At 44.3% G+C, this 13,602-nt stretch overlaps 1 protein-coding gene across 1 annotated transcript in view; it reads left to right on the forward strand.

Moving 5' to 3' along the window:
* The window catches only part of LOC124804941, a 309,377-nt gene that overhangs the window by 275,926 nt on the left and 19,849 nt on the right, over positions 1-13,602 (forward strand). The window contains exons 4-5 of the mRNA XM_047265326.1: positions 5,412-5,647; positions 11,519-12,648. Coding sequence (XP_047121282.1) covers positions 5,412-5,647; positions 11,519-12,648 — 1,366 coding nt within the window. The remainder of the gene's footprint in view (positions 1-5,411; positions 5,648-11,518; positions 12,649-13,602) is intronic.

Consider the following 13,602-nt stretch of genomic DNA (forward strand, 5'->3'; position numbering starts at 1 on the left):
ATTAGACTAGTTAAGTGTTGGAACGGGAAGAAATCGTAGAATGTGTTACAGTGTTAAGTACTGTATGCTATGAACTTATCAGTGGTTTTTAGTGCAGGTATATAAATCTAGGAATGGCCCAAACAACCAAAAAAAAAATTCAGAAAAATGAGACTGCAAATAGGATTACTCCTTGCAATGGACATCAAAAACCTGGAATTTTCTAATTAAGTTGCAATAATGCATTGAAAAACAGTGAACAATGTGGTATGCAGAATGAAACTTTACCAGGATTATCGACGTAAAGAAGGAAACTGTTTACAATTCAAACTTATAGTATCAATAAAGACCCATTTTACGAAGTCCAATGAACTTCTAAACACATTCACAGGACTGATTGTTCGAAGTTAGAAGAACGAGAGTGAGAAGTAACAAACAATTTTGAGTACCCAACTACAACTCTTTTTTCTTATATTCCACACACTCTATTATAAAATAGCACGATAGCGTCTTAAACTGCACAGTAATTGCAGTTCGGAGGGTATATTAACTTCAACAGGTGTTACATTATTTTAGGCAGCCATGTGGCCTGCTCTCATCACGTTAATGGTGACAATTTCTTGCGCCTGACACCACAATTAAGGAATCATGAGTTATGAGGTATTTGCTGGTAGATAGCCCAGTACCAAGTTCCTTTGAAGTTAATTTCCTCATTACATGGCCTTAACTGCAAATAGTCGATAGTAATCACAGAGCGGAAGGCATATTTAAATGGGTGCTAGTTATTGCACGTGTTTCTTGTTTGGTAAGGTAGTTAGCGTTCTGCTTCCCCCCGGTTCTCTCTCTGTCTCTCACACCACATCTCCCCACCCCCCACTCCCCCAGCCAACCTCTCTCTCTCTCTCTCTCTCTCTCTCTCTCTCTTATCTCTCAAGCACACAACACATCCTCACACAGCACACACACACACACACACACACACACACACACACACACACACTATCCACGTAACACGACAGTTCCCGTTCCCTGCTATTCCCCTGCTGGTTCCAGACATCACTACATGGTGAACACATATCCGAGTATTTTAATGTATGAGTAACCCTGCTAAAATCTGTTAGGCACCGGAAATAAATAGGTAGGCGAGAACGGCGCTCTTGTTTTTTCCAATGGCGTTAAAATGTGGAGTACACCATTATGAAGCTCAACACTTTTGTATAGTGGGGCCTGCAGCAAGAAAAATGTTGTAATGTGACAATTTAAATTGACTGTTCCAAGTTGGTTATCTGCGATGTTACTATATTTCGTACAATAGGCCTATTTCGGCGGTATTGTCATTGTCAAGTACACCTGCAAATAAACAAGTCCGTAAATTTTATTTATTTGCGATATTTGTATGCGAAGTTAATTGCACATGTGTATACATACATATGTCTAGCTGGGAAAGACATACATACGGCATCATTGCTGAATCCTTTTGTCAATCTTCACTGTTTTTATTATTGTAAAATGAAGCCATGGAGTAATTTGACAGATAGTTGACAGTTCTCAATGACGCTGTATGATTACGAACCGGTTATAGTGTAGTGACTCTTACTCTGAGAAATTATTTGATTTAGAGATAATTTAGTTGTTTGTGTAATATTTGGTCGATTAGTTTTGTCCTTTGGCATCTTCTAGAATGTCGATAAAATTTTCTAGGTAATGTTTATATTTGATGTCGGGCTGTCCATTTTATATATCGTTCGAACGATTTTTAACGTTTATATATACATTTCCAGTTCTTCCAATACGTTCATGTGGAGTCCTTTTGGTATTTTGTCTAAGATTTGAAATGCTGTTTTGATTTTGTCGATTTTATAGTTTTAGATTTTTAAATCCATGAAGAGATTCGATTGGCTGCTGTCACTATCTCTAACATGTTCTCTAAATAGGATGTTAAGATCTCGTCCTGTTTGTCCAAAGTAAACTTCGTTACAATTGTCCCATGTAATTTTGTATATGCCTGGATTAGCGTATTCTTGTATTTTGATTCTTCCTGAGTGGAGTAATGATGCCATATAAAAACATTACGAAACTCGTTGATATTTATCGAAAAAAGTGGTAAGTACTATTACTTCAAGATTGCTTACGTTTCGCCAGTTATCCGATATTTCTGTGACCATGTTGGTAAATCTGTGTTGGTTCTGCGGTCTTGGTTTTCAAGTTTAGCACATTATTCAGAGATACTCTATAAAAAATTTGATTGTAGGCCACAAGCAGCTTATTTTGTTAATTAAGATAAAGTAAAATTTGAATTGAAATATATTGTTTCAGTGAAAGAAAGAAGAGATGTGATCTTGTAATGTTAAAAGTACTGTCACGGACTGAGCACATTTTGACAATACCTTTAAATATTGTAAATCCTTTTAATAAATGCTATGCCGTCAACACCACATTGTACAAGACGTAAGCCGGAATACAAATTCTGTAAGAATAGACAAGTGCCTAGGAGTTAATAAAATATCATAATAACAGTGTGGTAACAGAAAACCATTAATTTCTTTTAGATTATCGAGGGGACACTATAAAGACAGAAGAAATACTTCAAATTATTCTGATATGATAATGCGACATTATCATCTAATCATAAGATGTCTCCCGTATGGATCAGATAAAGCAGTTAAGGAAATGGGGCCATCATCTGATGAACAATCTACGATACGGCACAGTAACTCTCTATAGGAATAGATACTCATTTACATCTGCGGGTTATAATATCTCAAAATCACAATGATTATTCTGTAGGCCATTGCGTTTTCTTATTGAAGTATGGTGGTGATACTGGGGGGAATTTTTTTTTTCAAAATTATAAATCTCTTGCATATAGTGACTGATTCATGAAACGCATATGTGATTTATATTATCTTTTGATGTTGATTCTCACCTCTGTACTGAGGGAATAATGTTAAATAATTTCCGAGTCACTCTCGTCTCGTGACACATAGGAAACGGGAAGGCAGAGATTTCACTTATGTTAATGTACAGCTTAACTAACTCAGTAGCTGAGTTGCCTTGGTATGTATTTAATCCAAGTTTCTATTAGTCCGCCTCTTCCCCCCCCCCCCTCACTGTCCACTTCCTTCTCCCCCCTTTCTCTATTTCCACATCCTCCTCTCCATATTCATCTCCTCCTCCACCTGTCGTTGTTCATATCCTCCTCCATTCTCACCTCTCTTTTCTCTGTCGATCTCCGCTTCCCTCTCTCCGTACATTTCCCCATCCCCCTCTCGCTGTCCATCTTCTCTTCTCAACCTATCTGTGTACGTCTCGCCCTCCCCCTTCTCTCTTCACGCTATCACGCACACACCAAGAGGGTGATGATAATGATAATGATCGTGCTCTGTGAGGAGCTCAGCGGCATGGTTATCAGCGCCCGTACAAATTCCCAATCTTTTCACTGCCCACTCTCCGTTTCCCTGAAAGATGATGAAATGATGAGGATAACACCAACACCCAGTCCTTGGGTGGAGAAAATACCCGACGTGGCCGGGAATCGAATCCGAAACCCTGTGATCCACAGGCAGCAACGTTAACCGATAGACCACGAGCTGCGGACGTCTCACTAGAGGCTGGTGGTTCTTGCGCCCACAGTATTTCTTTCCAGATCGTAACTTACGGGTGTGCTAAATTTGGTTGAAATCGTTCGAGAGATCTAGGATGATCTTTTTAACCGTTGATTTGCTCGCGTTCGCACGTATCAGATATATTTCACATATATTTAACATACATCATACGAATTTGTGCAGGTGTTTCACCTGTAGAACTAGCTCATTTCGCCCTGGAGTTTCACTACCGTGCAGCTCAATGTTTATGACGTTATATCACCTCAAGCAGGTGTCGTACAATGATTTCATTTTTCGAGCACACCAGGGGGTATATATAGCTACTGTAGGCGAAAATTGTAGCGAATAGAGTTAGTAGCAAAGAAGTAATAAATTTAAACGTCATGCATGATGCGGCAGTTGTTCATGCCCCAGTGTTTATGACGTCATATCTCCTGATTTACATATCGTACAATAATATAATTTTGCTGTTAGATACAGTTAGGAGTATGGATACTGTCTGCAAAGGGTGGCGCTAGGTTAGTAGTACAGACGTAACAAATTAAAAGTCATTCTTAATGCGGCTGTTTTACTGCATGAACAGCGAATATGTGATAAGCGACAAACTTTTTCCCTTTCTCGTTTTGTGGGGGTTGTCACCGAGAAAATGTTTCATAAAGGTTTGACGTTACATGCAGTGTTAGTTGCAGGTCATGAGGTGCTTTCAGTCTCAAATACTGGATGAATAAAATATGGGATATAGACATAGGAGCGTCGTGGGCTACACTACCTTTTCACCACCTCCCCCCCCCCCCCCAACCAACGCCACCACTATGAACTTTGATAGGTAGGTCTTTCTTACACACACAGCGTTTCTTTCGAGACAGTAGGCGATACGTGTGCTATGTTTGGTTGATATCGGTCTAGTGGTTTAGGAGCAGAATATATATATATATATATATTAGTAAAAAATGTAGTGTTGGAGTTTATTATCGCACATTCACGAATGTGAATGCGATATGATATTATTAGCAAGTACAATCTGTCATCATTTCGTCCAAATGCCTTTGCAGTCTGCAAGGTCGCCAACAGAGGTAAAATGCACCACTTAAAACTTCTGAGCCATTAGACCGTGGTCGATGTATAAAACTTACTCCTGACGTGCCCTCTCTGACTGCGGGAGACATCTTCAGAGGCAGTTCGCCATTTTATCTCTGTAGATAGATCGCTTCAGGCGAATACCGGGGTAGTTCCTTTGAAAGGGCACGGCCGACTTCCTTCCCGATCCTTCCATAATCCTATGGGACCGATGACCTTGCTGTTTCGTCCCTTTTCCCCCAACCAACCAACATCTGAAGGTATCTCCTGCAGTCGGAGAGGAAACGTTAGGAGAAAGTTTTATACATCGACCACGACCTAACAGCCCGGAAGTTTTATGTCAGCACCAGCCGTGAAAGCTTTAATTGTATGATCAGAGGTAAAATTATCGTCTTCTTACAATACTGCATTAAATCAGTGGTAAGATTTTATGGGACCAAAGTGTTTAGGTAATCGGTTCCTAAGCTTACACACTACTTAATCTACCTTAAACTTACTTACGCTACGGAGAACGCACACACTCATGCCCGAGGGAGGACTCGAACCTCCACCTGGGGGAGCCGCGCGCACCGGGACAAGACGATTCAGACCACGCGGCTACCCCGCACGGCTCACTACATTAAAAACCACTTACGTGTTTGAACTAACTGAGTACTTACTGCACCTCTAAAAAGTCATTATGCTAGGGCCATTATTGAATACCGCGCCAGTGAGAGCGTGTACACGTTGTCGCCTCTTGTGTGTGTGCAGCGCTGGACAAGCTGGGAGGCAGGCAGCAGGCGCCGGCGCTGCCCGTGGAGCCGGTGCAGGCGAACGCCGCCTTCGACATCGCGAGCCTCGTGCTGTACGGCTGCCAGGCGCTGCCCATCAGGCTCAAGATCCTGCTGGACAGGCTCTTCTCCGTGCTGCGCCGCGACGAGGTGCTCCACGTGCTCGCCGGCTTCGGCTGGACGCACGAGGACTACGCCAGGGGATACATCCTGCAGGTACGTCGCTCATGTCTCCCACTGCTTCTAGAGGGTGTCCTGGAAGTATGGACCAATGTTGAAGTGCTATAGAACGTAAGAAAATTATTTAAACTGTAATGTTTTTTTTTTCCAACACATTAAGTAACTTCTCCCATTTATGTATGAAAAAGATCTCATCATTTTACAGGTCGAACACTCCTCCTGCCCAGAACCCACACCACACAGCCTACATCTACATCATCATCAACATCCATACTCCACAAGCCACCTGACGGTGTGTGGCGGAGGGTACATTGAGTACCTCTATCGGTTCTCCCTTCTATTCCAGTATCATATTGTTCGTGGAAAGAAAGATTGTCGGTGTGCCTCTGTGTGGGCTCTAATCTTTCTGATTTTATCCTCATGGTCCCTTCGCGAGATATACGTAGAAGGGAGCAATATACTGCTTGACTCCTCGGTGAAGTTATGTTCTAGAAACTTCAACAAAAGCCCGTACCGAGCTACTGAGCGTCTCTCCTGCAGAGTCTTCCACTGGAGTTTATCTATCATCTCCGTAACGCCTTCGCGATTACTAAATGATCCTGTAACGAAGCGCGCTGCTCGCCGTTGGATCTTCTCCATTTCTTCTATCAACCCTATCTGGTACGGATCCCACACTGGTGAGCAATATTCATGCAGTGGGCGAACAAGTGTACTGTAACCTACTTTCTTTGTTTTCGGATTGCATTTCCTTAGGATTCTTCCAATGAATATGTCTGGTATCTGCTTTACCGACGATCAACTTTATGTTATCATTCCATTTTAAATCACTCCTAATGCCTACTGCCAGATAATTTATGGAATTAACTGCTTCCAGTTTCTGACCTGCTATATTGTAGCTAAATGATAAAGGATCCTTCTTTCTATGTATTCGCAGCACATTACACTTATCTAGATTGAGATTCAATTGCCATTCAATGCACCATGCGTCAATTCGTTGCAGATCCTCCTGCATTTCAGTACAATTTTCCATTGTTACAACCTCTCGATATACTACAGCATCATCCGCAAAAAGCCTCAGTAAACTTCCGATGTTATACACAAAGTCATTTATGTATATTGTGAACAGCAACGGTCCTACGACACTCCCCTGCGGCACACCTGAAATAACTCTTACTTCGGAAGACGTCTCAAGACGTCTCTCCATTGAGAATGACATGCTGCGTTCTGTTATCTAGGAACTCTTCAATCCAATCACTCAATTGGTCTGATAATCCATATGCTCTTACTTTGTTCATTGAACGACTGTGGGGAACTGTATGGAACGCCTTGCGGAAGTCAAGAAACATGGTAACTGCCTGGGAACCCGTGTCTATAGCCTTCTGATTCTCGTGGACGAATAGCGCGAGCTGGGTTTCACACGATCGTCTTTTTCGAAACCCATGCAGATTCTTACAGAGTAGATTTCTAGTCTCCCGGAAAGTCATTACACTCGAACATAATACGTATTCTAAAATTCTACAACTGATCGACGTTAGAGATATGGGTCTACAGTTCTGCACATCTGTTCGAGGTCCCTTCTGGAAAACGGGGATGACCTGTGCCCTTTTCCAATCCTTTGGAACGCTACGCTCTTCTAGAGACCTACGGTACACCGCTGCAAGAAGGGGTACTCTATGTAAAATCGAACTGGTACTCCATCAGGTCCAGCGGCCTTTCCTCTTTTGAGCGATTTTATTTGTTTTTCTATCCCTCTGTCATCTATTTCGATATCTACCATTTTGTCATCTGTGCGACAATCTAGAGAAGGAACTACAGTGCAGTCTTTCTCTGTGTAACAGCTTTGGAAAAAGACATTTAGAATTGTGGATGCATCACATCTTTCACAGTCACTCGGTGATTTTCGTTACACCAAATTCAGCAGTTATTCTTTCTAACATACCCGCTGAGGTGGAAGTGCGCCTCATCTGAGAAAATTATTCATTTTGTCAAGCTCTCGTTCTCCACTTGTCGAGCCAAGACCCGTTGAGCAAATCGATGTCTCTTTCGAAGATCTGCAGGCTTCCAACAATTATGTAAGTTGAATCCCGTATACATGCATTTTCAGATCTATTGAAAGGATTTCATGCGGCAAACTTAAATTCAGTTGTTGAGCTCATCGGGGAACCGATTTTCTGGGGCTTACGGTCACATTGTCACGGACGATAGCAATCTTTTCGTGTGTTCGAACAGAACGCAATCTTCCCGTTTCCTTAACGTTTGAAACAGAACCCAGGGTCTCGACCTTCCGGACCAACTTCAGAACTGATGATTCGGTTGTAGCAGCATTAAGTCCGAGTGTCATTCGCAGTTCACTAACGGTTGCTGTGGGACTTCCACTGCTCTTGTAATAATTTTTTGTCACTTGCGCACGTTGTTTAGTTGTCATCTGCTCCTGACGGTATTATGCATCAAACAACAATGGTCACAACAAAGAAGGTATCAGGCTACTAATGGGAAGGATAAAAAATAACAAACATGAAAAAACCACTGCTACCAACCGTCATACGACAAAATGACGCATAATTCAAATGCGTCCTTACTTTCCGGACACCCGTTTTAAACGTGGTAATACACGAGTGAATGTACTTCAGTAGTTCTCGCACTGCACAGGGGGTCCGTTTTTCAGAACGTGTGTAGATAAGGGTCACCCAAGTGAAACATAGAACAGTGTTTGAGACATTACGGATACTTTGCCGAGTAAGGAATTGTACAGAAATGACAGCACAGTAATGACTCTTTGACACAGCCTGTAGATAATTATACCCCTTTTTATGGCAACTGCACAGGGCTCTAACTAGCTTTTACGTACTTTCCTTAAAGGAGGTAGAACGCTCATGAGCGAGCCACTCATCCTTAAAAATCACGCACCATACGATAAACAGCAAATGCGGAACTTCCAGTTTCATCTTTGAGGAGAATGCACATGATAATCGAAAGAACATGGTTTCGGACTCTAACACAACAATATATCTACTGCACAGACGTTTTTTGCGATCGAATGAGTGAACAAACATAATTGAGTGAGTTTGATCTGTGCATGATTGTGCTGACAGAGAGATTTCGGAGGAATTTTGCGTGAGCTACACTTGCCTCGGTGCAGTTTTGGCGGTGTCATGAGTTGAGGGTGAATAGGAATCGTAGCTCTGGGAGGCTTAAGACATTAACTGATACGGACTGTAAAACTCTGAAGCGGCTTTTCGAATAAAATACCATAAACCATGTAGCGGGTCTCCAGCTGCAGCTTCCACCATGGGGTTTGTGACAACTATTCGTCCATAGGCAGAAGACTCAGCTGTTATAGTGATGCTGCTGCTTAGGTGAAACTGAACACAAGAATGCGTGGTAGAGTCGCTTGCTGATGAAAATAATGCTCTTACTGATTTTGGAGGCTTGTTAGAAAGTCCCTTTGTAGTGATGAGTGGCGCTGGATCACGCTGTACGCAGGTTGCTGTCAAGTGGACCTGGGCTATGTGGAGCGAGTGATAGGGTCCTAGTGGTCATTGTTATGACAGTGAAATTGAATGCAGATGTGGCGATGGCCTTGAGTAGTTTTTCCTGATTTGGTCTCGGCCATATTCAGAAATAACTGTGGCATAAACCACGGGGCAGGCTGCTGGCGTGGAGAAAAATTAACAGGTCTCCGTACGTGGGGCATTTGCAAACGACGAAACAGCTGCTTACGCAGAACTCTGCGACTAGAGCTTTTCTGGACACACAGTTTGTTGGCAACATGATGTGTACACGGATTGTGATCTCTTGTCAAATTACCTTCGTTCCTTACTTTATATCAAAGATGTATTTGCTAGATCTGGGATCCAGCCGAACGTACGCATAGCTAATTGTAATACTATTTCTTGTTAACTAAAGGCCCCGTCTCGCAAACCGAGCAGGGATATCAAATATGCTAACATTCTCGAACAACTACTGTTAACGATCGTATGTTTCTAATCAAGCAGTAGTTTTTCTCGTGTTCTTTGTTTGCTCAATTTCTACTACGGTATCATAGTTTAAGGATAATTGCTCAGATCAGTTATTAACGTTAGCGGTAAACACGATACTATGGCACATTCTAGCCGTGTACATCAGATTAAGAAGAGTGAACCAGGGAAGTTTACCACTCAGTGTTCTCCCGTAGCTGTGATACGTTAACCGTCCCCATCTCGTCTGTTATATCTTCTATTCCTCGAATAGCACTTATTAGTCTATGAGTTAGTATTTACCGATGTATTGCATGTATACTAATTAGTGAAAAAGAGCCGTAATCAGTAATCCAGAATTATCGTAAACTTGGATGTAAATTAATATTTTGTTATATTAAGAGAATGTTAACAATTAGTTGTATAAAATCGCCACATCTTGTCACAAGGCCTCTACATAGTCTTATGTGAATGACAGCAAACTATTGTGCTCTATATCTAACCCACGGATGCTCAAAATAAATGCCTGCGTCATAAATCCTCAAGCAGCCCTCAACTCTGTTGTTTGTTGTTATGGTCTTCAGTCAGAAGATTGATTTGGCGAAACTCTCCGCGCTACTCTGAGCTGCATCAGCCTCTTCATCTCAAACTACTGCAGTCCTCATCCATTTGACTGTCTTGGTCTTCCACTGTAGTTTTTATCCCCTTGCCTCCCTCCACACACACACACACACACACACACACACACACACACACACACGCACACAAACACACACACACACACACACACACACACACACGCACACAAACACACACACACACACACATACACACACACACACACACACACACACACACACACACACACCAATTCCCTCCAATACCAAGCTGTTGATTCTCAGATGTCTCAGAATTTGCCGTATAGACCGATTTCTACTTTTAGTCAAGTTACGCCACAAAATTCTTCCCTCCCCAATTCTGTTCTGCACCTTCTCATTTGTTGCATAATACGACTATCTAAAGCTCAGCCTCCTTCTGTAGCAACAAATTTAAAACTGAATGAGATTTTCACTCTGCAGCGGAGTGTGCGCTGATATGAAACTTCCTGACAGATTAAAACTGTGTGGCGGACAGAGACTCGAACTCGGGACCTTTGCCTTTCGCGGGCAAGTGCTCTACCAACTGAGCTAACCAAGCACGACTAACTAACCGTCGTCACAGCTTCAATTCTGCCAGTACCTCGTCTTCTACTTTCCAAAACTTTCCAGAAACTCTTCTGCGAACCTTGCAGAACCAGCACTCCTGGAAGAAAGGATATAGCGGAGACACGGCTTAGCCACAGCCTAGTGGATGTTTCCAGAATGAGATTTTCACTCAGCAGCGGAGTGTCTGCTGATATGAAGCTGTGAGGACGGGTCGTGAGCCGTGCTTGGGTTGCTCAGTTGGTAGAGCACCTGCCCGCGAAAAACAAAGGTCTCGATTTCGAGTCTCTGTCCGGCACACAGTTTTAAGCTGTCAGGATGTTTCAAATTTAAAACATTTAGTTTCCCTTCTTGTCTTAACTTCTTATCGTCCACGTTTCACTTCCGTACAAGGCTACACTCAGACAAGTATCTAACAGATTTACATCCGACGTTAATAAATTTCTGTTCTTCAGAAGCGCTTTTCTGGCTATTCGCAGTCTACATTTTATACCATCCCTACTTCGGCCATGATCAGTTATTTTACCACCCACGTAGTGGAACTTATCTACTAGATTTAGTGTCTCATTTTCTAATCTAATCCCCTCAACATTCCATTTCCCTTATTTTGATTTTATTAATGTTCATCTTATATCGTTCTTTCAAGCCTCTGTCCATTCCGTACACGTGCACGTCCAAGTCCATTGCTGTCTGACAGAATCAAGTGTCCTTTAATGATAATTAATTTGCTTACTCTGGTCTTTCTGCAGGAAATGCTCAGCAGTTCCTCGGAATCGTGGACAATATGCAGTGCCGAAGAGGAACCTCTGGTGCTCCAGCAATTCCTTCGATTCGGAGAGACGCGAGCGGTCGCGCTGGAACTGCTACAGCAGTGCAACAATAACAACAACAACAATAACAACAGCAACAACAACCACAACAAAAACAGCGCAGTCGCGCTGTCGTACCGCCAGCAGAGCGACGGCCAGCGCAGGTCGCCTCCTCCGCCCCCGCCCCCAGCTCCCCCGTCGGTGCTGAAGACGCCACCAGCCGCCTTCCGGCTGCCGCCCCCGCTGCCGCTGCCGCCTCCTCCGCCTTGTACTGTGGCGGCCACCCGCCAGACTCAGGCGATCCGGCCCATCGACTTTCGCCTCCTGGGCGGCCTGCCCTCCCACTTTCCTCCTACGACGGCGCCTAGTTCTGGCTTCATCAACTTCAGCCTCTCGAACCTCTGCCTGCCCAAGATGAACAGTGCTGTGGACGTCCTGTCCCCGGGTAGCCACCAGAAGCAGGAGCACCCGTCCTCACTGCTCTTGCAACAGGTGGCCCAGGTGCGGCCGTCTGTGAAGCTTCTGGACACCGGCGACCAGGACAGGAGATTCGGCGCCGACGAGAATTCGCAGAGCGTGCTCAACCTCAGCCGCGACGCGGCGCTGCCCGACCGCTGTCACAAGCCGCCTCCCCCGGCGATCACCGCCGCGACGCTGAGCGCCGCTAAGCGACCTTGGTCGGCTGCCGCGGGACCGCTGAGTCTCGTCACGCAGCTCGTCAACCCGGCCACCGGCAAGAAGCGCGTCCAGTGCAACGTCTGCCTCAAGACCTTCTGCGACAAGGGCGCACTCAAGATCCACTTCTCGGCCGTCCACCTGCGCGAGATGCACAAGTGCACCGTGGACGGCTGCAACATGATGTTCAGCTCGCGCAGGTCTCGCAACCGGCACAGCGCCAACCCCAACCCCAAGCTGCACTCGCCGCACTACCGCCGCAAGATGTCGCCGCACGACGGCCGCTCCGCGCTGGCCAGGACCCCACCCACGCTGGTCGGTCCCCCGGGGCTGCCCTTCCCTCTGCTTGCTGCCTTCCCGCACACCAACCCGGGATTCGATCTCAACGCAAGCAGGTACCGTTCTTTTCGTTACACCTTCACGTTCTATTTCACTGAGTGTTCAAAAGTCATTGGAAGGCACCGTGACACGGTTGTTAGCTGCTATGAAATAGGCTACTGGAGCCCTGCTTTTCTACTGGCAGTGATCACTCTGTACGGCTCTACGGAAACGACAGGACGTCGTCTAGTCAGACCTTTCTGGTCGTCCTGTGATCGGACGATTCACACATGTGGAGACATTGCATTGCGACAATGGAACACTGGTGATCTCGAAAACCCCATTTCTTGCGTGATCCCTGAAACGCTATGACCCATGCATCTCGCATCATTTATCCTACCACGTCCAAAGTCAGTTAACTCTCCGATTGGTGGCACGGTCACCACACGCAGTACTGTAAAGCCGTCGAACGTTAACGTTCAGCGTGCCAAGTTCAACGTGCTGCTGAACGCTCAGGAACGATGCGACTTGTGCATACGGTACTTGGGCCCCAACGTGGTATACGCGATCGCAACGCACTCCAGTGGCAGTTGAGGGATGTTCCTAGTTCGTAAATCACACTGTTTACTCAAAGGGCACGCGTAAAATTCCCATGTTAGCTGTATTAAAATGCACATTTCCTCCATCGTCCACGGAAAGGAAAGTACCATGTCCAATCAATAAGGACACAGGCTTATAATAGTTCCATTACAAACAGTGCGGTACAAATTTGGAATACTTCTCCGCGTAAGATAAACATTATTTCATCATTACCACATTTTAGTGAAACCCCAAGGTCAGTCTTGCTTGATCACTGTTCCTACCCAGTAGTAGAATCTTTGCAACATGTAAGTTACGAAGCGTAAAAGAGAAAGGATCAAAATACGAGTAGCGCAAGCTGTCCTGTAGATTAAGCATATCGAACAAAGTCACCCCTCAAAATAAAGGTGAACTTATATTTACATAACATCAAATTATATTAAACTAATAAT

Source organism: Schistocerca piceifrons, chromosome 7 (genome assembly GCF_021461385.2).
Source record: "Schistocerca piceifrons isolate TAMUIC-IGC-003096 chromosome 7, iqSchPice1.1, whole genome shotgun sequence".
NCBI lineage: Eukaryota > Metazoa > Arthropoda > Insecta > Orthoptera > Acrididae > Schistocerca > Schistocerca piceifrons.